The 25,837-nt window shown below is 53.3% G+C and overlaps 1 protein-coding gene across 1 annotated transcript; it reads left to right on the top strand.

The window, feature by feature from the left end:
* The first annotated feature begins 6,046 nt into the window (after window positions 1-6,046).
* Window positions 6,047-10,253, top strand: TMEM235 (transmembrane protein 235). Its single transcript, XM_066383624.1, is given in 6 exon segments — window positions 6,047-6,204; window positions 6,398-6,504; window positions 7,042-7,173; window positions 9,978-9,989; window positions 9,992-10,054; window positions 10,057-10,253. Coding segments are annotated over 6 exon segments (669 nt in total).
* Window positions 10,254-25,837: the final 15,584 nt, after the last annotated feature.

Genomic DNA, 25,837 nt, shown 5'->3' on the forward strand with positions numbered 1-25,837 from the left:
TAGTGCCAGAAACGGCATTTAGTGCAAATAAAATAATCTTAGTGCCGGGCGCGTTGAAGTGTCCTCTCTAGCTGGACGAGTGCAGAGCAAGTCTCCAGGGGAGGCTGCTCTGCATACTGTCATCTGGGGGGGGGGGGGGCTCCTGGTCTTATATCTCCAGTGTTCCCAAACGGCTATTTCCCATTAGTGATGGGGATAGGCGGCTGATCATTTCACCTGTCTTTCTAATACAAATCTTCCTAAAAGTAGGACTTAGCATAAATTAATTTAAAAAATTGTATTGGCAAACCTTTTGGGAAAATTTTTTAAACATCTCGTTTGCAGCCTTACAAGAGGACAAATGCAGTGGTATTTGAGTTTCAGTCCTAGCACGGACTAAGCGAGGGATCTGAGCAGTTGTGACAAAAGGTGTCTGGGCACCCATGCTGGGCCCTGGCCGTGGGCCCACCTGTGGGCTCACGCCCAGCCCCTGTTGAATCTAAGCTGTAGGTTCATCATCTGTCACATGACAATCATAAGACCTGTGCTGCCTCAGCTGGCTTTTTTTATTGTAGATACATAGTTTTGATATGATGAGGAGGGGACTTGAGACAAAGTCTTCAGCCCCTCCTAAGGGTCTACAATATCATTTTCTTAGTCTTTGAATTATTATTTCACAGATCAGCATAAACTAGAACTATAAGTGAGCACCCAGCCATCCTCAGCGAATGGAGAAACCGATGTGAACATGAGATGGATTTGGAGAGCAAGTGAGGTAGCAGGAAATATCTCGCAGAAATGAAATTGCTGCAAGATTAGACAGCCCAGTGAGCCACAGGAACCACGCTGTTGCTCCCTCCCCAGAACAGTGCAGTGGCCTAAACCCTTCTTAAATAACTTGGCTCAGAGCTGTGGGGACTTGCGGGGCTGCTGTGGGCAACCTGTCAGCGCAGTTGGGCCTGTCTCCATTGCTGCGACGCCTGGCCATGTCCTGGGCTTCACTCTGGGGCCCGCTCTTCTCCCAGTCAGCTCTCCCAGGACTGTAGCTGGGTGCTAAGATTCTAGATGTGACCTCACTCTCCTCACGTAGGTTAGCTGCGGGGGATTCTTCCTGTCCTCTGGAAACCTCTGGAGGTCGTCTCGGTTGTTTCTGAAAAATAAAAATCATTTTATTTTAAACATGGCTGAGGACCCTTCCCAGTTTTTTAAATACTGCCAGCTTTTCATGGTGGTTTCTTAGCCTGCCAACTGATGCCTCCTGCACAAAGTTGTGAGGGAGGGACATGTCCTGGCAGTGACAGAGCCAGCCTTGGGCCCCTCTATGAGAGCCACTTGAGACCCCGATCCATTCCTGTGTGTCATCTGGCTCATTCTGTGCATAAACTGGCTGTGAAAAATCACTCCTGGTCCATATGTTCCTGCCATGTCTCAGGCAGAGAAATGTGTTTTCCTCTCTGAGCTGGGAGAATATGGCAGTGGTTTTGTTACGGGAGAAAAGTACTCCAGCCCCAGTCATCTAAGTTCCAGTCTATGAGTGGACACTTTGTTTAATAACCTGCCCTGACATGGCTTGATGGAGAGGCTGAGGTAAAGTATCCTTGTCCTCGATTTTGCTCGGCAGGTGATGCAGCTCTTGGCCTCGTCAGGCTGTGCTACACTTTACACGTTTCCTCTTCCAGAGACTTGTTTTTTAAAAACCGTACTTAATAGCTGGCCTATAATGACTGCAAATGTTGAGAGTTTAATAGACGTCTGCTAACCAAGTCTTAAACCCTGGCTGAGTTCCTTCAAGTTTGTGTTCCTGTCTTAGGTTCTCCGAGGTGGGCAGCAGACGAGAGGCAGGGGCTGTAAGTGGGTGGTTCATAGGTGGCCACACCAGGTGTGACTTGCAGTTACAGTCCTGCGGGCCAGCCTCAGGAATCCGAATCTGTCACGTCATCTGTCTCCAGTGCATGAAAGAGCCAGCCTACCGGCAGCATGGTACGTGAGAAGGATGCCGTCCGCCAGCCACAGCCTGCAAGTGGCAGCCCCTTGGGACACACTGTCTTTGCAGGTTGTACTCACTTAAAACAACTCACAATTGCCAGTGAAGTCTAGTGTGATCTGCAAATATTTTGGTGCAGAAGTGGAGACTTGTAAAGAGGTGAAATAGCTTGCCCACGACCATACAACTAGTAAGTGTTAGGGTCGGGATTTGAACTCAGGCAGTCTGGCCACAGAGCTGGGGCATGGCTGGTCAGCTGCCTGACTCCAGAACTTAGGTTGTCTTTAAACCGTCCCCTTCCACCTTTCAGGCAGTTTACTGGGAAGGCCTTGGCTGTCTCGAGCTGGCTCCTGCTGACCCTTACAGCCCAGCACTTCAGCTTTCTATTCTGCACTGACTCAGAGAAAGTTGTAAAGAGTACGGGCAAGGGGTGGCCTGTACCCTCTGAAGGGGGCCTGTGTACCCTTTACCCTGCTTCCCCCATTATAGCTATGGTCCAGCATCCCCACTCACTCTCAGCGTCTGTCTGAGCTGAGGGGGATGGTATGGTGCAGTTTGCCCTGAGCCAGAGTTGCCATTGTGAAGTGTTCCTTGTCTTGCCCTGGGGGAAGCTAGCTCTTAACCAAAGGACCAGCTGAGCTGTAGGTTTTCTCTCCGTGGGGCTCTGGCACAGTGGTTGAGCCAGTGTTGAGCTGGCTGCGATCACACTAGGGCTGTGGCTTCTGTGCTTGTTTCCCTCCCGATCCCCATTCGTCCTGCGCACTGGTCGCTGTGTCTAGCACTTGAAGCCCAGAGAGGTCTGAGAGTCCTGCAGTGAGTGAGCTCACAGCTTCCTTGTCTTCTGGATGGTGGGAAGACAAAGGCCAACAGCAGTCCTGTGAGTGTGGCATGTGTCCGCGGCAGAACACTGAGCATCTGCTTGTCCAGGGTTAAGAAAGCAGCTCCAGGTGGACAAGGAAGGGAGAGTGGGCAGGGCGGAGGCAACGGAGCGTATGCTCCAGGGTGCAGTGCGTTCTCTGATGTGAGGGAAGCCAGGTAGAGTTGGGCACCTTCCTGTTTCCCTGTTAGCAAAGCTCCGCCGAAGGTTGCCAGGCTCACTGGGCAGAGGCAGGCGAGCCCAAGGTGGCTGTGAGGAGCCCTTCCAGGCCTGTGAGTTCTTGGGGGTGAGACTAGCCAGCTCTATAGTTGCCTCCAGTCAGGGCCACATCTCCCAAGGACACAGCCTCAGTGAAGAAGGCACATGCTTCCCGCCTGCCCCTCAGCCCCAGGGACCCCTTAGAGTGGTTGGCTTTGACTAGAACAGTGTCTCAAGTCTACCAAGACGGACCAGCTTCATAATGCACCTGAGTGGATGAAGGGACCTGGTGGATAGTACAGTATAGTAAATGTGTATTTGGTGGGAGGCTGTTTGCCAAACGCCATGAGATGAGTTGCAGTGTCATTGTTACTGAGCTGCTCTGACTGTCTCCCACCGGTCCTGCATAGAGGCAGTATGCTGTGTTATATATGCCACACATGCTCAGTGTGGAGTGAGGCTGGGCTGCCAGGCCGTCGCTGGGGTCAGGCACTCTGTTCTTCCAGCCGCTTCAACTTGGTTGAATATGAGTTTAAAGGAAAGGCTGTGTGCAGTCCTACTTTTTGTCACTTATCACTGGAATTTCTTCCATTGGAAGGTGGCTCCTGACCCTGATTTCAGTGGTAGTGATCTGCTGCTGGCTTTGAAGTGGCCATGATGCCCTGGAGACAGGCATGGTGCCTGCCACGTAGCCCACTGAGAGCTACAGGTGGATGATGGGTGAATAATGAAAAGAATGGGCTGTTGCAATGCGGCACCTTTTCAGAACTGGGCCTGGGTGTAATTTGGATCCATCTCAAGGGAAGTAGACTGGCGGAATTTATCCAGGTAGCCCCTCAAGGACCAGAGCCTATAGCCAAGGGGACAGGGCAATCAGTTGCTCTGACTGCACATCTTCTGAGCCAGGGGTTGAAATCATGGGCTGTAGACTGCTAACCTGGCCTTCCACACTTAGCATGAGGGAAGGTGAGTCTGTTCCCCTGCAGAGCTGTGTGGCTGTGCAGTCACAGTGGCCTCCAACAGTGCCCGTTGCTGGCCCTGACAACCGAGTCCTTTTCTGTTTACTCTTGATGGAGGTGCAGATGAAGTCCATTAAACCAGCTTAGGCCAACAGATTGGGGTTGAGGGGGTTACTGGGAGCAAGCTTGTGAACATGCCACCAAAAAGTGGTTCTCCCTATGCAGTGCCCCTGGATTCATACCTTAAATACAGGGAGGTTTTGCTTAACTACACGGTGACATAGTGGATAGGGAGTTGGACTGGGACACGGAGGACCCAGGTTCAAAACCCCAAGGTCACTGGCTTGAGCATGGGGTTGCTGATTGAGCGTGGGATCATAGACATGACCCCATGGTCACTGGCTTGAGCAAGGGGTCACTCGCTTTGCTGTAGCTGCCTGGTCAAGGTACATGTGAGAAAGTAATCACTGAACAGCTAAGGAGCTGCAATGAAGAATTGATGCTTCTCATCTCTCTCCCTTCCTGTCTGTCCCTCTCTCTTACTCTGTCTCTGTCAAAACAAACAAAAAAACAGGGAAGTTTTGACCCAACTAAAGCAGTGTTGGTCCTGGTCATATTGTGAGGTAAGTGTTAGGGTCCTTATTCATCCCACTTCCCCCACTTGTCACCAGAGCCCATAGCTGTTCTCCAGCAGAAGCCCTGCCCCTACCGTATCCTCCTCCCCTCCCACTTTTATAGGTGCTTTCCCCAGTCTTCCTGCTGACTTCTTTCACCTTTCAGGCCGAGGCCTCTGAGGGAGAAGGGCCCCTGGCTGCCACTGGCCTCCAGAGCAGGCACTGGGAGCAGGGCTGTCAGACACAGGCCACGCCACTGCCATCGCCTGGAAGCCCCGGGTCCCAGCCGTATGCCCCGACCCAGTCTGTGTGGAAAGATGGGCAGCCTGCACAGACCCCAGCACTTCCATGCCACTTGCCTGAATGCAGTTTGAAGTATTGGCTCAATAATTGTGTTATGACTGTTTTTACTGACTATTTCTCAAACCTAGAGGAGCTTGAGTAGAGAAAAAGGGGCTAAAACAAACTCTTGACATGAGAGCCCTGGGGTGACCCTAAGTCATGGAGCTGCTCTGTCTGAAAAGGGCCCCCTCAGTGAGGTGTGGACCTTGGGCCTGTGACCCCGTCTTTGCAGCCCCTGCCAGGATGGGCCTTCCCCTCACCCAAGACTGGACCTCGTACAGCCCCAGTCTGACAACCCCCCCTGTCCCTCCCATGCATGTCACTGCCTGCTCCTGTGTCGGGGCCCCTTGTGGTTCCTGACACCTGGCCTAGAAGGTGCTTCCTGCATGTTTGCTGAGTGAATGATGGACAGGCAGAGGCTGGCCTTGCCCCACTCACACTTGTAATTAGGAGCTCAGCAAGACTTCCTCTGCAGCTCCCTTGCCAGCCCGCCTCTCTGCCATGCTCTGCCCCTGAGTCCCTCTGACAGGGCCAGCCTGGGGCCTGCCTCCCACCCTTCAGGCTCCCAGCTCCCAGGGCAGGTTCAGGTCCCACCCTTCCTCATCCCTTGCAAGGCCATTTGGTGGGGAAGAGCTCAGGTTTCTAGAGATTAAGAAATTTGCTCAAGGACTCCTGGTCTGCAGCCAGCTGGGTAGGGAAGCTAGGACTTGAACCCTGGTCTGCAGCACGTCCACCTGAAGCTCCTAGACTCCCGTCTTTCTTCGAGGGTGAGCGGTGCAAGCTACCTCAGAAAAGTGGGATCATTTTTCTGCAAACCTGAGCGCATAGGCTGGAGCGAGCGGCAGGCCCTGCCGCCACCCTCTCCGACTCCCTGCGCCAGGCACTTCTCCCCCACTCCCCAGCCCTGACCCCCTACTCCCACTGCCCCTCATTCCCGCTCTCCGCCAGGATGCTCCCACACACTCCCACGCTCTCCTCACTCCCTAAATCCTTGCCTCCTGCACTCCCGAACCACCCTGGCTTAACTCTCTGGCTTCCTCCACTCCGTGCCGCCACCTATCCCACCCGCACCCCTGCACCCCCAGATCCTCGGATGGCCTGCCTGGGCACACTGCTTCTGGCCGCTGCCCTGGGCGTGCTGCTTGGCTTTGCACTGCTGGCGGCCACGGTGGCCAGCAACTACTGGTACTTCCTGGAGGTAGCTGCCACTGGCACGGGGCTTGGGCCCCTCTCCTCACATTTGGGGCTGTGAGCAGCACTTGGGGCACTGGGCAGGGCGGGGACCGTCCCTTCAGATCTGTCCCCTCCCACATCTACTTCGCAGTGCTGAGAGACCCTTCCATCTGCATGTCTGCCCTTAAGGGGTCTCTGGTCCCATCCTGCAGGAACCCCATCTTGGACAAGTGCAGGGTGAGTGCCAGCTCAGCAGGTGTCTGGCCCACCAGGCTTTGTGTCCTTACTGCTTTGTAGGACACAATGGCTGCATCCCCCTGATAGACCCCTTTGCCATCAAGAGCCTGGACATCTCTACCTCAATGCAGCACTTCCTCTGTGAGTCTTGGGGAGGAGTCACCCCTTCCCCTAATCTCTGGGCTGAGGCCAGTCTTGGGACCACCCTTGTCCTAGCCCCATAGAACTGCAGACAGCTGGCCCTGCCTGACCCAGAAGACAGTGCCATACATATTTGAAAACTCCCTTCAACTAGTCACAGCCCCACATCCTTCTGGTGGCTCATGACCACAGGTGCCCAACTCCCACCTACCCTATACTGCCCTGAGACTCTGTTTTTCTAAATGGGTCTACCTGGTGGGTGTCTCCCACCTGGTGGGTTAGGGAGCATCTATCTGCTGTCCCAGAGAAGCCTGGAAGAATGAGGAAGGTGCTGGAAATGCCTTCTTCCCCCTGGGCCTCAGGAAGCCTGGGCCAGGACGGGTGGCCACTGGGAGCGTGGATGGTTACCATGGAGATGGACATCTGAGGGAGGCAGATGTCCAGCTCCTGCGATCAAGGCGGCCCTGTGTGTCCTGTGAAGGTGGACTGTAGGCGGACAGGGCTCTGAGGGCAGGCCTGGACCACCTGAACCCTGAGCCCCCTCTCCTGGAAGCCCTACACTGCCCCTAAGCCTTGTTCTCATCTCGTATGGCTGGATCTGTGGCCTCAGCTCTCTGGTCCAAAGCATCCCCCGGCTGCTCTTCACCCACTGCCACTTCTTGCTGGGCGGTCAGTCTGGGGTCACGAGGACCTCAGGTCCTGGGAGTGGGATGCTGACCCTCCTGCCTGTCCTCTGCTCCCTTTGGGCTGTGCTGACCTGGGCCCACCCAGGGGGTTGAGTTGCAGCAGGCAAAGTCACTCTCAGTGGGGTCTTATTAGGGGCAGGGATTCTGGTTGGGGACAGGAGGTGGGGGGAGCTTCCAGGCATGGGAGGCATGAGGCTCTTCCAGGTGATTCTTGGGCCTATGTGCCCTACTGGGCCTGCATCTTGGATATGAGACCAACCCCCACCCATTCTCTTTTCCTTCCTAGACTGTGCTGGTGAGAGGAGTGAGGGCAGGCAGGGCCAGGCATGATGGCAGGTGATAGGAGGTCTCAGAGTCAGTCCCCAACCCAGGCCCAGACTGACTAATGGCAGCTTATCAGCTGACGTTCCCCTGAGGCCAGCACTCTGTCAGGGACTCAATGCAGCACTTCAGTGGCACTGCATGATCCCAGCATCCAGCTGGGACATCTGAGGATTCACCAAGGTCTACAGGAAGCTTATCTTGGGGTCCCCGGTCCCCTTCAGTGCCTTTTGGTGCCACTGCCCCACCCAGGCACCCAGTGCCCTCAACTTCCCAAGGCTGGCTGTCACTGATGGTGGGCTGGTGGCACCTTGGGGACAGTCCTCAGTGACCCCTGCTATTCGGGCCAGGCCTGAGCTAGGTCTGGTGTCCTAGATCAGCAATACTGTTAGGTCATAGTCCTTGAGGACCAGATTACATGGGCCTGGGCTCCCTTCTCAATAGGCCTCCTTCTTCCAGGGATGCTGGCCCTTTGAGAGGCCTGGTCGCAAGGGAGTGGTCAGGCCTCCCTGGCGCCAAGGGTCCGGACACCAGCACCCTGGTGTTTGCTTAGAGAATGAAAGCAGGAGAAATCGAAGCGCTAGTTGTGGCCTCACCCTGGGCCCCATCTGTGTGTGTCCAAAATCCAATTAAGAGGGCCTGGGAAGTCACTGAGAGGAGTGATTGGGTGGGATTGTAACCAGGAAACTTTACGATGACAGGAAACCTTGCAATATGCTTGGGACAAAGGTGCTGTCCAGTGGGTGGAGGGGGTTCTGGAGGCACCCACTAGGGACCGTCCCCTGCTCTGAGGGCCCGAGGACCTCCAGGGTCAGCAATAGGCCTGGTGGAAAGAACTCCCGGCTCCTCCCCCTCCGCCCTCACTCGTGGTCCAGCGTGGCTGCCCGCTGCTTTCCTGGCCCGGGGCTCCCTGTGGAAAGGGGTTAGCAAACATCAGAAGTCTGCCCAGGTGGCCTGGATAATGCCAGGACTGGAAGGCACACCAGCTCTGGGGGTCCGAGACAGGGATGTCACACCAAGGGGACCTACTTGAGGCCAGCTGGCCCCACACTTTCTCCATCAGCACTAAGAAAGGAGGGGACACAGATTGTTCCAGGGGGATACTGGGTGGGTGGGGTGCCACTCCCTGAGATGAAGCCATTGGGGGAACAGGGCCTGGAGAAGTGAGTCCCACTGTCATTGCCCATAAAGCTTGGGGCTCTGGTGTCAGCCGGTGGCCCTGGCAGTGGGTGTCCTTCCTGGAAGCCTACTCTGTGCCCCCTGCTCTGGCAGAACGGCGGGTCCTGGTTTCGGCCAGGCTGGACAGAGTAGCTGGTGGTTGGGCAGGAGCTCAGCTGGTAGGCAACCTAGGCCGGTGGGGGGAGCAGAAACTTGGCCAGAGCTCTGACCACTGCAGGCTGAGACAGAAGCCTGTTTCTGGGGTCCCAGCTGCATGACAGCTCCCTTAGGGCTCCTGGGAGAGGGGTCTGCCAGCCCCCTGCTAGATGCTGAGGATGGGGCCCACTTCAATTAACTGGCGTCACATCCTCTCCCACATTAAATCTGTAACTCTGCTCCTGCTCTGCCCAGCCCCCTCCCTCCTTCCTGTCTTTGGTCAAGTGGGGAATTGCAGAGGGACAGTCAGGCAATGAGGGGACCTGAGGTCTGTGCCCCTTCACTGGACCCTAGTGAGATCCAGACGTGACCCCGAAGGTCAGTCAGCTCTGGCCAACCTCCTGCCCTCAGCTGGGCAGTGTCCAAAGGGGACATTGTGTATCCTGGAAGTGCCTATGGGGACCTTTGAACCCCCGCCCTTGCCCATGTCTCTCACAGTTGGCACAGGGTGGGCTGTGGCAGCAGCCTGCAGCTGTGGACCGGCAGCGGCTCTAGTCCTTTGAGCCCAGATGGACAGGAGAATGTCCCAATGCTCAGACTTTGCTTGTCTTTGATGTCACATAGCACTGGGTAAATGCATCACCCTATGCAAAGCCAATCTCCCTCTTCTGAAGAAAGCTGGGTGCAGGGCCGCAGGGAGGGGAAGTCCTCTGGGAAAGGGTGGCTGCAGGAGCAGAGAGGGAAGGCCTGGAACTCGCCCCAGGGCCCGGGGGAGGCTTCTGGAGGGCACTCAGGCTTGGGCTGGAGGAGGAGAGGTGGCACCCAATGGAGTGGGTAGAGGTTGCTGTGAGGGACAGGTCAGGGGACTGTCTCAGGGCACCTGGTCAGAGCTCCGGAGCCCCTAGTTGCCAGTAGAGGTCAGTGTATGTGTGTGAGTGTTTGGGACTCTGGCGCATACTGGAGGGGGCAGTTATGTGAATGGGAACTGTGTTGGGGGTGTAGGTGGTGTTGTTTATACTGAGTTTTAGCCTCCATTCTCCACAAAGGCGAGTGGCCAGGTCCCCTGAAGGAAGCCATATCTGCAGGATCCCATGTAGGGCAAGGATCCCAGCAGGCAGACACACTGAGCGGTCACCCTGCCCTCCTCCTCAGGTGCCCTGACCCTGGCGGGGTCAGCATCTACATTAGCTACTTGCACCTGGCCTTCGCCGAGACAGCCCAGCAGTATGGCCTCGGCCTGTGCAATACGCAGGCATCTGCTTTGGCTGGTACTCCTGTGCCTCCGAGATGCTCAGTGTTGTTCTCCTGCTTGCAACGGCCCAAGCCCTCAGCCTGAGCCGGCGGCCAGGTGCCCCCACTCCGTGGTCATCTGAGTTTCAGGTGGGCAAGTGCCTGGAGAGAGGGGCTTGGTTTCCCTTTGCATCCTGAGATTGGGCACCCCATTCTGCAGGCCTGGCTGGAGTCCTGGCTTGGGAGGGGGCTTTGAGGGTGGGCAGAGGGCTGGGGGCAAGAATCCAGGCTGCTCTTGCCAGATGTGTAGGCCCTCCAGAGACTGCCTGTTTTGCCTCTTGCAGAGATGAGAAAGTGAGTCCCAAAGAGGAAGCAGGTGCCTGAAGATGTCCCCATTCCTAGGGACTTGGGTCAGGTGGAGAAGCTACCCCTGCTGTGGGGAGAGACATTGGAGAGAGGCAGGGACCCACATGCTGATTTCTGTACTGAGTGCTGTGTGCTTATCCGCTCATCCCATCGGCTGGTTGCCTTGACAATGCTTAGCATTCATCCATTGTACAGAAGGGGAGACTAAGGCACAGGTCACCCAGAGCAAATGGCTGAGCCAAATGCCCTCACTGACTGGTGGGACTCCTGGGCCTCTCTTCTGTGCCCTCACCCCTGAGGGCAGGTGTTGGTGGGAGAAGATGGGAGAGGGCCTGAGAGTTCCCTAGAATCTGCAATGCAGGTGAGCCAGCGGGCTGATGTACCTCAGCCTCCTCCCTGGTTTCCAGGCCTGTCCTTGTCCTGGTGTGGCTGCTGCTCCTTCCAGTACGCCAGGACCCCAGTTGTCCCATCTGCAGCTCTCTAGGGAAAGTCTGCAGTTGCCAGGGGCTGGGTGGGTAGCCTGCTTGGGCAAGTGTGGAAATGGGGAAGGGGGAGAGGCGAAGGGACTGCTTAGTTAACAAGGGCCAGGCTGCCCAATGGCAGAAGGCAGAGCTGCACCCAGGCTGGGTGGGGCTCCTCTGAGACACAGGCCTGCAGGCTGCAGAGGAGGCCAGCGTGGAGGGCTAGAAAGGTGGGAGGATGGCCATCCAGCCACAGCTGGTCACTGTGGTCTGTGAAGACATGCCCATTTTCCTGTATGTGGAAATCAGGGTGACAGTGGAGAAGGGACCCTGGGGGGCATGCAATACCTGAAGCTCCCAAAGCAGCCCCGTTTCAAGGACTTCCTGAGTCTGGGGTGTGTACTGGGAGGCAGTGGTGGTCCTCCTGCCTTGGTCTTTCCCTGACCCTCCCAGTCTCCCATTATTGCTTTAAAGGTTACAGGAAGCTTCTGAAGGCACATGGGCTGGCACCGTCTTGGGGGTTCCACTGAGGGACAAAGAGCTAGGGGGTTGAGCAGGGTGTTAGCATTTACCGTTCCCTGTCGCAATGCCATGTCAATTTGTCCTGAAATAAATCAGCATATGCTATGTGCAGTGTAAGCTTTGTTTTCTCTCTTAAAAAATTTCAAAATAGATAATGAATGCCTATGGCTCACAAACAGTGCATGGGCCAAGCCAGGGTCACCAGTTCTGTGTGTCTGTGTCCATCCATCCAGAGACACCCTAAGTGTGCATCTGTGCCTGTGTCCATGCATCCAGAGACACCCCAAGTGTGCATCTGTGCCTGTGTCCATGCATCCAGAGCACCTTCTGCAGACACAAGTTCCTCCCTGTAGGATCAGGACCTGCGAGTCTCTCACGTCTCCCTCCTCTCAGCACATGGCAGCTTCCCTGTGGGTTTGCTGGGGCATGGGCAGTGTGAGAGCTTCACCCTGGGCCTCTCCTCCTGCATGTGGCCTGGGCTGTGAGGATGGGACACCAGAAAAGACACACATGGGTGGCCACTGCTATGCCAGAACTCCCTGAGAGAGGGTGTGTGGAGTGCAGTGTTGAGTTGTGTGGTGGTGAAGCCAGCGTCATGCTCCAAAACACTCAAGTAGCCCTGGGCAGATGCCCCTAGCTAGGAACTGAAGCCTCCTGCCAACAGATGGGCCAACACACCAGCCATGTGGCCGTGTGAGCAAGTCACCCGAGACCACAGAGAGAGTGCTGCTCTAGCAATGTCCCGACAGCAGTGTCGTGGAAGCTCTAAACCAGAGGTGCTCAGTGGAACCTAACCCTAACACACAGGCATGACAAGAAACATCTAGGGATCATGACTGTCTTAAGTTGACTTGGTTCTCAGCAGTAGATTACTGATGGGTAACACACACTTTCTGTCACTTGCCTCAGACAGGGCAGGATACACACATGCAAATCCAGGATAAAATATACAAGAGCAGTAACAGTGGTTGTTCTTGAGTAGTTTTTAAAAATATATTGTATCCAAAAATGTAGACCTGGAATAGGGTTCAAAACCCTGGGCTTGCCTGGTCAAGGCACATATTGGAGTTGATGCTTCCAGCTCCTCCCCCCCTTCTCTCACTCTCTTTCTCTAAAAATGAATAAATTTTTAAAAATCTAAATATATATGTGTGTGTATGTACATATATATATATACATACACACACATATAATACATATAAGTATTGTATATGTATATATACTATATATCTATATTGTATCCAGATCTCCAGTTGACCTCAGCCGGAGGGCTGGACTTCACCACTGATTCGGCCCAAATTACCCCAGTAAGATCCAGTCCCAAACCATCTGCAATAAAGACATGTTCTTTTCTTTTCTCTTTCTTTCTTTCTTTCTTTCTCTCTCTCTCTTTTAAAGATTTCATTTATTTTAGAGAGAGAGAGAAAAAGGAGGGGGAGCAAGAAGCATCAACTTGTAGCAGTTGCTTCTCACATGCGCCTTGACTGGGCAAGCCTAGGCTTTCGAACTTGCAACTTCAGCATTCCAGGCTGATGCTGCATCCATTGTGCCACCACAGGCCAGGCATGTTATTTTCTTTTTAAAATTTTATTTATTGATTCTACAGACAGAGGAGAGACAGGATGGGAAGCAAGAAGTATCAACTCATAGTTGCTTCACTTCAGTTGTTTGTGGATGGATTCCTTGTCATATGTGCCTTGACCGGGCAAGCCCAGGGATGCAAACCTGTGACCTCAGCTTTCCAGATGGACACTGTATCCACTGCATGACCACAGGCCAGGCATGTTATTTTCTAAGCAGAAAATTTTATTTTTTATTTTTATTTATTTATTTTATTTTATTTTTTCTCAGAGAGAGAGAGGGATAGACAGGAACAGACAGACAGGAACAGAGAGAGATGAGAAGCATCAATCATTAGTTTTTTGTTGTGCGTTGCAACACCTTAGTTGTTCATTGATTGCTTTCTCATATGTGCCTTGACCACGGGCCTTCAGCAGACCAAGTAACCCCTTGCTGGAGCCAGCGCCCTTGGGTTCAAGCTGGTGGGCTTTTTGCTCAAACCAGGTGAGCCCGCGCTCAATCTGGCGACCTTGGGGTCTTGAACCTGGGTCCTCTGCATCCCAGTCCAATGTTCTATCCACTGTGCCACCGCCTGGTCAAGCGAAAAATTTTATTTTTTAAAAATGATAAACATAGATTACTATAAGATGAAGCCCCAGCTCCTCCCCGAGACAGTCAACGCCTATACCTCCCTTCCTCCTGCACATCCTGAGCATGGCGCTCTCATGAGCTGCGTGGCTGTAAGCAGGTGGCTCATGGTAGTCCTGTGCACTAGGGCAGAGGCCCTGACCTCACTGCCTTCTGGGCTGTGGTGATGTGTCCCACCTGTCCCTGCCTGCTGGGGAAACCTGTCCTGGACACAGGAGGCACTCAGGGCTTGCTGAGGAAACACAGGTGGAAGGCTGCACCGTAGGTGTCACGGGAAGTTAAGAAGTCCAAGGGCATGAGCTAATAATGGGGTACTGTTTTCCTGACATCTCCACTCCCTGCCTTCCTCCCAGTCAGGGTCCTGTCACAGGTCCTCTGGGCCCAGCTGCTTCATTGGGTGGATTGGGGGGAAGGAGGATCAATCAGGTCCAAGGACACTTCTTATCTCTGTCCTGCCTGCTCCTCCCCAGCTTTGGGCTGTGGAGTGTTCCCCCTGTGTTGTGGACGTGGGTACAGACATCCCAGCTAAGGAGGAGAAGGAACAGAGCCGCCCTGCTCTTTTGAGAGAGTGCTGTCCCTCCCACCCTGAGCACCAGATGCCCACTAGGGGGCAGCAGGACGCCAAGCTCTGCTGGTGTCCAAGAGGCTGGCTTGAATCAGGGCTGTCCCCACGTGGTCATTCTGGTTACAGCTCTCCTTGCCTATCTGGGGAGGCCACTATCCTAGGTCCCAGTCCAGTGCATGGGAAGCAAATTCCCACCATAAGTGATGAGCACCCTGTGCTGGCTCCAGGGAGGGGGTGCCAGGTCCTTACCTGAGCCACCCCGCCCTGCTCATGGACGTGGAAGTGGCACTCCTGCCCGAGGAAGAGCCTACAGTGACAGATCACAGAGAAACAGGTGGGATGCAGTGTTGGCACAGAGTCCCATAGGACTCAGGCATCAGTTGGGCACCGGCAGGAAACAGAGGGCACAGGCGCACTGGAAAACCAGAGTTTAATAAAGGGACAATCTACAAAGGTGTGGCAGAGAGCAGGAAAGTCAGCAGGGATGGTGCAAGACCTCCCAGGCTGGAAGGGGTGAGAGGAGGGTGGTTACAGGAACATGGAGACAGGGAAGAGTGAAGAGGGCTGCCTGTCTGGCTCAGGGACACCCTTCAAGAAGGGAGCTGGGGAGGGGCATGGACACGCTGACTTCACTCTCCTCTCCCCCTTCATCTCCTCTCAGGAGCCTCACTAGATGACCCCAATGGACATCCAGAAGGTTTGGGACCCCACAGGAGTTGTTACAGCCCCCAGCACAAAGGGGAGAAGCATGGAGGGAGGGAGGACCTGGAGATGGAAGTTCCTGCCTCACCAGGGATGAGGCTGGCTACGATGTTGGTGGGCAGAAACAAGGTCTGCTCCAACCACAGCGGCTTTCCATCTACCTGCATCTCTGAGGGAGGGGGCGGGGGGGGGGGCAGAGCGGCTCTATCAACAATTGCACCAGCCCAAAGTCACTGTTCTAAGTGCTCCCCTTGAGTTGCTGACAACCCAGAGCAGGTGTCTGGATAACGGCACCTTGCCTGAGGCTGTGCTGAGTAACTGAGCAGGACTGGAGCCTCAGTCTGCCAGCTGAACGGTCTGTGGTCTTAGTGACCAAGTATCTCTGGGTCCAGAGGCCCCTCATCTACCCTCTATGCCTCACCTCCTCCTGGGCCATGGTCCCCCCACATTGAAACTGTGGTTTGAACCCCGCTGACCCACCCAGACCTCACACCTGTCTCACTTCCTTTCCCATCAGCCCCTTGCAGGTGGGGCCCTGCGGTTTCTCTGCTGACTTCCTCTCCCAGAACAGAAGGACTGGAGCCGCAGAGGGGAGACTTTGAGGGACTGGGGGAGGGGGACTTCTGCTTTAAAGCTTACTGTGGCTCCCCACTGCCTGTGGCATCAGGTCTGAAGCCTTCAGTACAGCATTTAAAGCTGGGGGGAATCTGGCCTCTGCTTTCCCCTCTAGGGACAGAGGGCCCCCTGCACCCTACAGTCCAGCCACATTCCCTATCCTATTCTGCACTCCTTTCTCACCACTGTGCTTCTGCTTTTGCAGTTTCCCACCCGGTGACCCAGCATTTTCTTCCCTGTTGTCCCAGGCCTCCCCTCACCCCCCTAGGTGCTTTCTGGACACCTGTCAAGCCCAGCACCTCCCCCACCTGATGGCTGGCAGGGATTGTTTATGCATCAGGCTGCCTGCCGAGCAGGGCCTCAGCATCTTTAAAGTTCCAGGCAATAGCAGGTGTAGGCTGGATGAATGATCAGCCCATTCACCACCTGACCCCACAGGCAGGCCCTCGGGGCTCAAGTGGCAACTCCTTGGCTTGTCCCTGGCACAGCTGAGGGTTGTACACACCCTAGCAACAGCAATGGTTCACTATGGCAGCAATTGGCAACGCAGTATGGGAGTGCCGATCATTGTGCCTTGAAAACGCATCACTAGGTTATCAGAACCGTCTATTCTGGAGGTTCAGAACCCATTTTCTAGATTGCCTTCAGGTGGGAAGGCAGTGAGTGCAGGACAATGGCTATGGGTTTTAGAGTGAGAAGAATTTGGTTCAAATCCTGCTTTGCCACTTACTAGGTGTGGGACTTCGAGGACCTCGCTTAGCATCTCAGAGCCACCTTCTGCAAAATGGAATAGCACCCACCTCGGGGCAGTTGGGCGACACTTTGATGTGCACACAGATCACCTGTGATGCTGTTGGCCTGCAGATTCTGGTTCAGCATGTCCGGTGTGGGACCTGAGAATCTGAATTTCTACCAGGCCTTCAGGTGATGGGTCGGACTGAGCAGCAAGGACGCGGAGCGCAAAACCTCGTCTGCACCTGCGTTCTCCACCCTGTGCACCCCAGGCCCCTCTCTCGCCAGCACCACGGACAGCGCTCTGGGGGTCGCCGCAACGACCCCGGGCCCCCGGCCTGGTGCCAGGCTCACCATGGACGGTGGGGTCCTCGCCATAGTCGTCATCCCCCGACCGCCTCGACTTTGGCGTGACTCTCGTCCGGCCCGGACTCGGTCACCGTGTCGCTACGCAGGTTCACCACATGCGCCCGGACCCCGCCAGACTCCTAGATCCCCACGCCTAGTGGGTCCCTTGCCTCTGGGCCGTGGCCCGGGCCAGTCCACGGAGCATGCGGGGGCAGCGCCTAATCCTCTCGGGCGAGGAAGACCGGGAACTGTGGGGTCAGTAAGGTACGACTTCTCAGACTTAAGACGCGACTAACCTGGGCCAAAGGAGGGCACCACGGCATGATGGGAATTGTAGTTTGGGCTTCCTCGCGACAAGCAACACGCGATCGGGTGGCCGGGCCGCGCAGCGTGCTGGGAGTTGTAGTTCGGCCTTCTTCGCAACCGGGCACGTGGGGTCCCGGGATGTAGGGGAGGGGCGTTCTGCTTACCGGAGAAGAAACCGAGGACCCTCCTGCGGCTCCTGCAGTGCGCCAGGAGCTGTCCCAGGCACTTTACAAATATGAGCACAGTTAAGCCCCCACACAGCTCCAGGAGATAAGTACCTGGTTTTACAGATGGGGACACTGGGACACACAGAAGCTAATGACCATGCCTGAGGTCACTTGAGGAAGTGGCCAATCAGGCTGTCTCCAGAGTCCAGCTCTGAACCACTGTGTCACATTGTCTGAAAAGTAGCTTCACGTCCTTCATTTGGTTCAATGCAGATTTGAGTACCTACTAACACTATGTGCCTGGCACTGTCCAGCTGCCAGATGAGGGACACCAAGTCTAGCATCTGACTTGATAGGCATAATAGGAAGCAGGATTAGAGGACTGCATAGAGAGCTCCCTCCTGCACATCCCTGTCCTTGAGAGGCAGTGCAGGGTAGTGGTGAAGGGCACTGACCCACTCAGCACAGGGAGTGTAAAGCCAGTAGCCAGGGCCACCATCACACCCACCTGGCCCATGCAGGTTTGCAATGGATTTGGATAGTCAGTAAAGAAACAACGGAGCCAAAAACTGGTGGGCCATCATCTTTAATCCTAGCTTGCACCCGGCGGGCAAGTAAAAACACACACTGGGCTCCAAAACTCACTCACATTCAGTGCTCACAAAGCTACTGACTTATCCGAGTTTCCTAGAATCAAAGGTTTCTAGCTCACCAGACTTATTCACCTCTGTTCCCCATCTCCTTCTCCCTGCACAAGCTCTGCACTATCTGGCTTCTCACTCAACACTCTGCCATCTTGGCTGCTTCTCCTGGCCTCCTCCACGTGGCCTTTCCCTGCTCTCCTCTCTGCTCTCTCTTCTAATGATAATCTCAGGAACCAAGAGCAAGCTCCTGTTCTGCCCGCATTTTATAGTATAGAAATCAAAACCTTTAATCCAATATACAAAATAGGGAAGTCTCTAATACAAAGTCACTTTCTGAGGCATGATAGGATTGTACCACCCCACATCAAAAAGGGTGGGAAAGGCTTAATCCCAAAACCAAGCCCCAGGCTACAAGAATCCTCCTGCCTGCCCACAGCCCACCCCTAACATATGTTAATATCACCTGGGTGACGGCCTCCACGTGGGCAGCGCCATCTTTAACAAAGTGAGCATAATATATTTTATCTGCCCAACAGGGAGGACAGGCCTCCCTCTGAGTACCTAGTCCCACTTGCGCTCCTTTTCCTGGAGTGGAAGCTGTGACATCCCCCATGGGAGGAAGTCAGTTCCAGAGGGCCACGGCTCCAATGAGGGCCCCCCATATCAACAGGGACCTCAGTCTTCATTAGGCACTGACTTTTGTCAAAGCTCTGCTATGTGCAGGCTCCAAGTCAGTCTGGGGACAAAGGAGTGTTGGGCAGATAAAATATATTATGCTCACTTTGTTAAAGATGGCGCTGCCCACATGGAAGCCTGACACCCAGGTGATTGCTTGGGATGAGCATGATTGTATTAATGTGTGTTGGGGGCGGGCTGTGGGCAGGCAGGATCCTTGTAGCCTGGGGCTTGGTTTTAGGACTAAGCCTTTCCCACCCTTTTTGATGTGGGGTGGTGCAATCCCATCATGCCTCAGATAAGTGACTTTGTATTAGAGACTTGCCTATTTTTGTATACTGGATTAAAGGTTTTGATTTCTGCACTGTAAAGTGGGGCAGACCAGGAGCTTGCTCTCTCAGTTCCTGAGATTAGCATTAGAGAGCAGAGCAGAGAAAGGCCACATGGAGGAGGTCAGAAGAAGCAGCCAAGATGGCGGAGTGTTGTAGGAGAAGCCAGTTTGTGCAGAGAGGAGATGGGGAACAGAGGTGAATATGTCTGGTGAGCTAGAACCTTTTGATTGTAGGAAACTTGGATAAGTCAGTAGCTTTGTGAGCACTGAATGAGTGGGTTTTGGAGCCCACTCATTTCTTGCCCACCGGGTACAAGTTAGGATTAAAGATGATGGCCCACGATAATCAAAACAGCATGGTATTGGCAGAAAAATAGACACTCAGACCAATGGAACAGAATAGAAAGCCCAGAAATAAAACCACATATATATGGTCAAATAATCTTTGATAAAGGGGCCAACAACACACAATGGAGAAAAGAAAGCCTCTTCAACAAATGGTGTTGGGAGAACTGGAAAGCCACATGCAAAAGAATGAAACTCGACTACAGCCTGTCCCTGTGTACTAAAATTAATTCAAAATGGATCAAAGACCTAAATATAAGACCTGAAACAATAAAGTACATAGAAGAAGACATAGGTACTAAAATCATAGACCTGGGTTTTAAAGAACATTTTATGAACTTGACTCCAATGGCAAGAGAAGTGAAGGCAAAGATAAATGAATGGGACTACATCAGAATAAAAAGTTTTTGCTCAGCAAGAGAAACTGATATCAAAATAAACAGACAGCCAACTAAATGGGAAATGATATTTTCAAACAACAGCTCAGATAAGGGCCTAATATCCAAAATTTACAAAGAACTCATAAAACTCAACAACAAACAAACAAACAATCCAATAAAAAAATGGGAAGAGGACATGAACAGACACTTCTCCCAGGAAGAAATACAAATGGCCAACAGATATATGAAAAGATGCTCAGCTTCATTAGTTATTAGAGAAATGCAAATCAAAACTACAATGAGATACCACCTCACCCCTGTTAGATTAGCTATTATCAACAAGACGGGTAATAGCAAATGTTGGAGAGGCTGCGGAGAAAAGGGAACTCTCATCCACTGTTGGTGGGACTGTATAGTAGTACAACCATTATGGAGGAAAGTATGGTGGTTCCTCAAAAAACTGCAAATAGAACTACCTTATGACCCAGCAATTCCTCTACTGGGTATATACCCCAAAACCTCAGAAACATTGATACGTAAAGACACATGTAGCCCCATGTTCATTGCAGCACTGTTCACAGTGGCCAAGACATGGAAACAACCAAAAAGCCCTTCAATAGAAGACTGGATAAAGAAGATGTGGCACATATACACTATGGAATTCTACTCAGCCATAAGAAATGATGACATCAGATCATTTACAGCAAAATGGTGGGATCTTGATAACATTATACGGAGTGAAATAAGTAAATCAGAAAAAAACAAGAACTACATGATTCCATACATTGGTGGAATATAAAAACGAGACTAAGAGACATGGACAAGAGTGTGGTGGTTACCAGGGGTGGGGGGACGGAGGACATGGGAGGGAGGGAGGGAGAGAGTTAGGGGGAGGGGGAGGGGCACAGAGAACTAGATAGAGGGAGGCGGAGGACAATCTGACTTTGGGCGAGGAGTATGCAACATAATTTAATGACAAAATAACCTAGACATGTTTTCTTTGAATATATGTACCCTGATTTATTAATGTCATCCCATTATCATTAATAAAAATTTATTAAAAAACAAAAATAAAAAATAAAAAAAAATAAAGATGATGGCCCACCAGTTTTTGGCTTCGTTATTTCTTTACCGTCTGTCCGAATCCAATGAGAACCTGCATGGGCCAGGCGGCTGTGATGCTGGCCCTGGATACTGGCCATACAGAGAGTCAGAGAAGCCTGCCCTTGGAAGTCAGGGCCTGGGGAGGTGGGATCATGATGTTGGTCCTGGAAGAAGCTGTGATGGGCCTTCCCGAGGCGTCAAGGTAGGCTTCCTGGGCTGAGTGTGGAAACCAGAACAGGGAGTTAATCATACAAAGGCACAGGGAACAGTGCTCCAGACTGAGGGAACAGCATGGGCAAAGGTTCGGGGTAGGGGCAGCTGGAGTGTTTGAGGCCCTGGGAGAAGGCCAGCCTCTCCAGAGAAGTGAGCAGGGATGGAGATGGAACCCAACAACTACTGTATTTCCCCATGTATAAGACGCACCTTAAATTTGGGGTCCAAAATTTGAAAAAAAATGTATTACATAAAGTTATTGAACTTAAGTTTTATTCGTCATAAAATTTTATTTATTTATTTATTTATTTATTTATTTTTCTGAAGCTGGAAACGGGGAGAGACAGTCAGACAGACTCCCGCATGCGCCCGACCGGGATCCACCTGGCACGCCCACCAGGGGCGAAGCTCTGCCCACCAGGGGGTGATGCTCTGCCCCTCCGGGGCGTCGCTCCGCCTCAACCAGAGCCACTCCAGCGCCTGGGGCAGAGGCCAAGGAGCCATCCCCAGCGCCCGGGCCATCCCTGCTCCAATGCAGTCCAGGCTGCGGGAGGGGAAGAGAGAGACAGAGAGGAAGGAGGGGGGCGGTGGAGAAGCAAATGGACGCTTCTCCCATGTGCCCTGGCCGGGAATCGAACCCGAGTCCCCTGCACGCCAGGCCGATGCCCTACCGCTGAGCCAACCGGCCAGGGCCTATTCGTCATAAAATTTAATGAGTGCAAAGACAAGCATGAAAAAGTGAGAAATGCAACTAAAACATCTACAACCACTGTATAAGATGCACCCAGTTTTTAGACTCCAAATTTTTCAGAAAAGGGTGCATCTTATACATGGAGAATGCAGTTCACGCATGGTCTGGTGGCCTCCCTGGAGCTCTCCACCTCTTGCCCTCTGGGCCTGGCAGAGTCATCCTGAAAGGGCAGAAATCCAAGTTCCTGTGGGGTGTGTGGCCCCCAGGACCCCCATCTAAAGGAAAAGCTCCCTGTGCCCTTCCCCACCCCAGTGCCCCTCTGGCCCTGACCTGAAACCTGCACTGAATTCCAGGCCTTTAGAAAACAAGTCCCTTATCTCAGTCTGGCTCCAGCCCTTCTGCTGGGAGGTGGGGGGCAGGGAGCAGAGGCCTCTGTGGGAAGGAAGGAAGGGGTTGTGGCAGTGATGGTGGCTCTCAGGGGAACAGAAAGAAAAGGACAAACAGCTAGGTCCCCAGGCACCTCCCAGTCATTGCAGAACCACTGAATGCTGTCTGTCTGCTTGCAGGCATTTCCCAGTTTACGGCCTCCCTGCTAATCCTCACAGCAACCTGGGCAAGGGGGACTGGGCAGGGGGTTTAGGGTAACTTGAGAGTGCTACCAAGGTGACACAGAAGTCACCAAACTGACCTTTCTTGTCCCATAGTCAAGCTGTCTCCCTGGAGAGCTGACCCTTCCTGGGGGAAATCAGGGTCCTACAGAAATTCTTTCCACCCATGGCTGCTTGTCACCTGCCTTGCCCCAGTGACGGCTTGCCTGGGTGTAGAGGGAGCAGGAAGGGTGGGAGAAGGATGGGGGCCTCCCCGGAGCAAGGAAGCATGATTCTGAGGAGGGGAGACCCTCCCTCAGACCAAGGCTTGGTCTAAGGGGTTGTCTAGGCTCGTGTGTGTGTGTGTGTGTGTGTGTGTGTGTGAAAATGTGTGTCTGTGTGTACATGTGCATTGTGTATGTGTGTGCGTGTGTGTCAGTGCATTTATGTATGCACATATGCATATAACTTGTTAGTCTGTGCATAGGGTTGCTATGTACATGCTTGTGGAGGTGGGTATGTGGACTGTGTGCCTGTGTGTGCCCGTGTGTGTGTGTGTGTGTGTGTATACATGTGTGTGTGTGTCCCTAGCTGTTTCAGAACTGACTCATGTCGGTAAACTGGGGACAGTCCACAGCTCCCAGACTGGGATGAGAAGCCAGAAGGCCCTGTGCAGCCCATCAAACTTGCTCCCTTTCCCCACTGCCCAGGTCCTGAGCTGACCTCATCCTCTTCTGAAAAGGAAAGTCTAGCCCCCTTGCCAGCACCTATCCCCAGAGGTCATGGGGTCATCTCCTGACTCCACGCTGACCTGCTCTACCCCACGCATCAGCTGTTCCCTACTCCTCCACAGCCACCACCCTCAGCCAGGCCAACTTGGCCTCCTGCCCCCAGGGTTGCAGCCCCTCTTGCCTCCCCACATCCTCACCGTCACCTCCTTCACACCAACTGTAGCCCATTTGAGACATTTCTGTTCCCAAAAGCACTGACCTCTCTCACCCCCAGGTCTTCGCACCTGCCGTTTCTTCTGCCCAGAAATCAACCGCGGGCACATCTTCCTGGTTACCACCTTCTCAGTCTTCAAGTCTCAGTGGAGATACCCCCTTGTCCATGAAGCTCCCCTAAACCCAGCCCTGCAGGGGAAGGAGGTGGTCACCCACTGGGGTTATGATAAGTCACTGCCTGCATGTTATGGGCAGGGACTAGGATGATCTTGGCCTTTGGAGTGTTCTGTGGGCCCAGCCCACAGTACTTGGTAATTCTAGCTGAATGACTGATGAGGTGGGGACACAGGGCCCAACTTCCCCCAGCCCCAGGACCCTGGGACAACCTGGACACTGCTGTAGGAGACAGGGAGTGATGTTGTGTTCTGACGCTGGAGGGCCATGTTCCTTGCAGGAAGAAGCCAAGAATGGATGAGGAACAGATGCTGATCCTGCCTCAGCTTCTCCATGGGGGATGGTGTGGGGTCCCCAACATAGCCTCTTTCCTGGCCTTTTTGAGATACCTATTTGATGCTCCCCAGAGTGATGGGAGGATACTGGGCAGGCTTGCAATAGAAGCAACATATAAGTCCTGGGGCAGCTGCCTTTCACAGTACCCTGAGGCTCCCTGGCACCCCTCCAGGAGCAGGCTCTGGGGTGTGGGCTCACACACGCGCACGAGCTGAGTTCAGCATGCGTATTCCTGTAACGCTGGGCCTCTGGCAGGAAGTGAGTGGCGGGAGGCTGCTGCTGGGAACCTGATGCTGGCCCCACTGAGATAAAGCAAGGCAGCAGATTGGAGCTGGAGATAGTGGCCCAGGTCCTGGTAAACAGGTTGGGGGAAATGTCCTTCCCAACCCATCCTCTTGGCCCTGAGCCGCAGGATCTATAGCACCCTGGCCTGGGTCCAGAACTGACAGCCTGGGAGTCGAGCAAGAGCTATTTGTACCATCATTTCCCTAGATTGGGGGGTGGCAAAGGAGAGCGTGCCAGGTCTGGGGGGCCTGGCTGGTACGGCTGGCCTCAGTACACACTTGGCCCAGTGGGGCTGCCCTTGGTCAGGTGTGTGCTATTGGGAGGGAGGGGGTAGGAGGAAGCCCTGGACCCCCTCAGTGATGATGGAAACATTGCAGCGCACCAGAGGGGTCACCTTCAGAGCCATCTAGGTAAACCCAAATAGGGTGGGAGATCCAGAGAGAAGGGGCCATTGAGGGCAAGAGTGGGCTGCATGCCACTGCTCAGCAGGCAGGCTCTGTGGTGGCCTTGAGGGTCACCCAAGGGAGAACCACAGAACTTCCTACTCACTCCGTGAGCTCCTGGGCCATGCATGCCAGAGGCAGGGCTGGGTGGGACCCCAGAGCCCTGCATGGTGTGCTCAGGTACACTGGGGTATTTTTTTAATTATGAGATAGCACACAACATATACAGAAAAGCACAGAAGGCTATTTTTAGTTTTACAAATAAATAGAAAATGAAATTCCATGTTGTTGCCACTCCGCTTAGGAAGAAGACCATCACCAGGATTCCAGAAGGTTCTCTACCATTCACAACCCCTTCATCTGCCCAAAGTTACTGCTGCTATCTGACTTGCTCTTTTCTTGATGGTTTTGCCACCATGGCTGGATCCCTTAGTAACAGCTGAGTGCTGGTAGATTTTGAACTTGACATAAAGTGACTCAGCGGGGACCCTTCTACACCTGGCTCCTCTGGGTGGATGTTATGCCTGTGAGAGTCATACGTGTTGATCTAGTCCAGTCTTCGCCATGGCTGTGCATTTCTATGGTGTACCTAGGCTATCGCTGATTCCCCCATTCCACCTGTCGGGGATCTTGGGTGCTTTCCAGATTGGTTTATTAACATGCTGCTCCCCCTGGCACCACCTGTGTGCATGGGGAAGGATAATGCCTGGGGCAGAACTGCTGAAGCCAAGATACTTATCTCCAGTGTGACTAGACATGCCTGACTCGAGGTTGCAATGATTTCCACTCCTACCTGCCTGTTGCCTGTCACTGTCCCCGTCACTCTGCGTTCAGACCTCATAACTCTAGCCATTCTGACTGTCATGCATCGGTATCTGTTGATTTTAATCTGCTCTTTACGATAGCTGGTGAAGTTGAGCACCTTGTGCTAGCCAGTCAGACTCCTCCTCTGTGAGAAGCCTGTGTAAGCCTTTTCCCATTGATGCCAGAGGTATTTGTGTGCTGTACACAAGTCCTTGCCAGTTACAGGTGTTGCAGAAAGATCTCCCCTTTTCTCGGGTCTGTCTTTTCACTTTTATGGGATTCTTTTTTTTTTTTTCATTTTCTTTTTATTTTTTAATTTTTTAATTTTTTTTAAAAATTTTTTATTTATTCATTTTAGAGAGGAGAGGGAGAGACAGAGAGAGAGAGAGAGAGGAGATACAGAGAGAGACGAGGGGAGGAGCTGGAAGCATCAACTCCCATATGTGCCTTGACCAGGCAAGCCCAGGGTTTCGAACCAGCAACCTCAGCATTTCCAGGTCGACGCTTTATCCACTGCGCCACCACAGGTCAGGCTTTCTTTTTAAATGTATTGATATCAGAGAGAGGAAGAGGGAAAGAGAGGGAGGAAGGGAGAGAGAGACATTGACCTGTTGTTCCACTTATTTTTGCTTTCATTGATTGACTCTTGTATGTGCCCCGAATGGGGATCGATCCAGCAACCTTGGTGTATCTGGACTATGTTTACCAACTGAGCTACCCAGCCAGGGCTTCTTGATAGGTTATAAATTCTTCCTTTTATGTAGATAAATACACACACACACCCTCCGCCCTTTGTCTTAAGAACTCCCTGCCCTGGCCGGGTAAGTCAGTTGG

The sequence above is a fragment of the Saccopteryx leptura genome, chromosome 4 (genome assembly GCF_036850995.1).
Source record: "Saccopteryx leptura isolate mSacLep1 chromosome 4, mSacLep1_pri_phased_curated, whole genome shotgun sequence".
In the NCBI taxonomy this organism is placed as follows: Eukaryota; Metazoa; Chordata; class Mammalia; order Chiroptera; family Emballonuridae; genus Saccopteryx; species Saccopteryx leptura.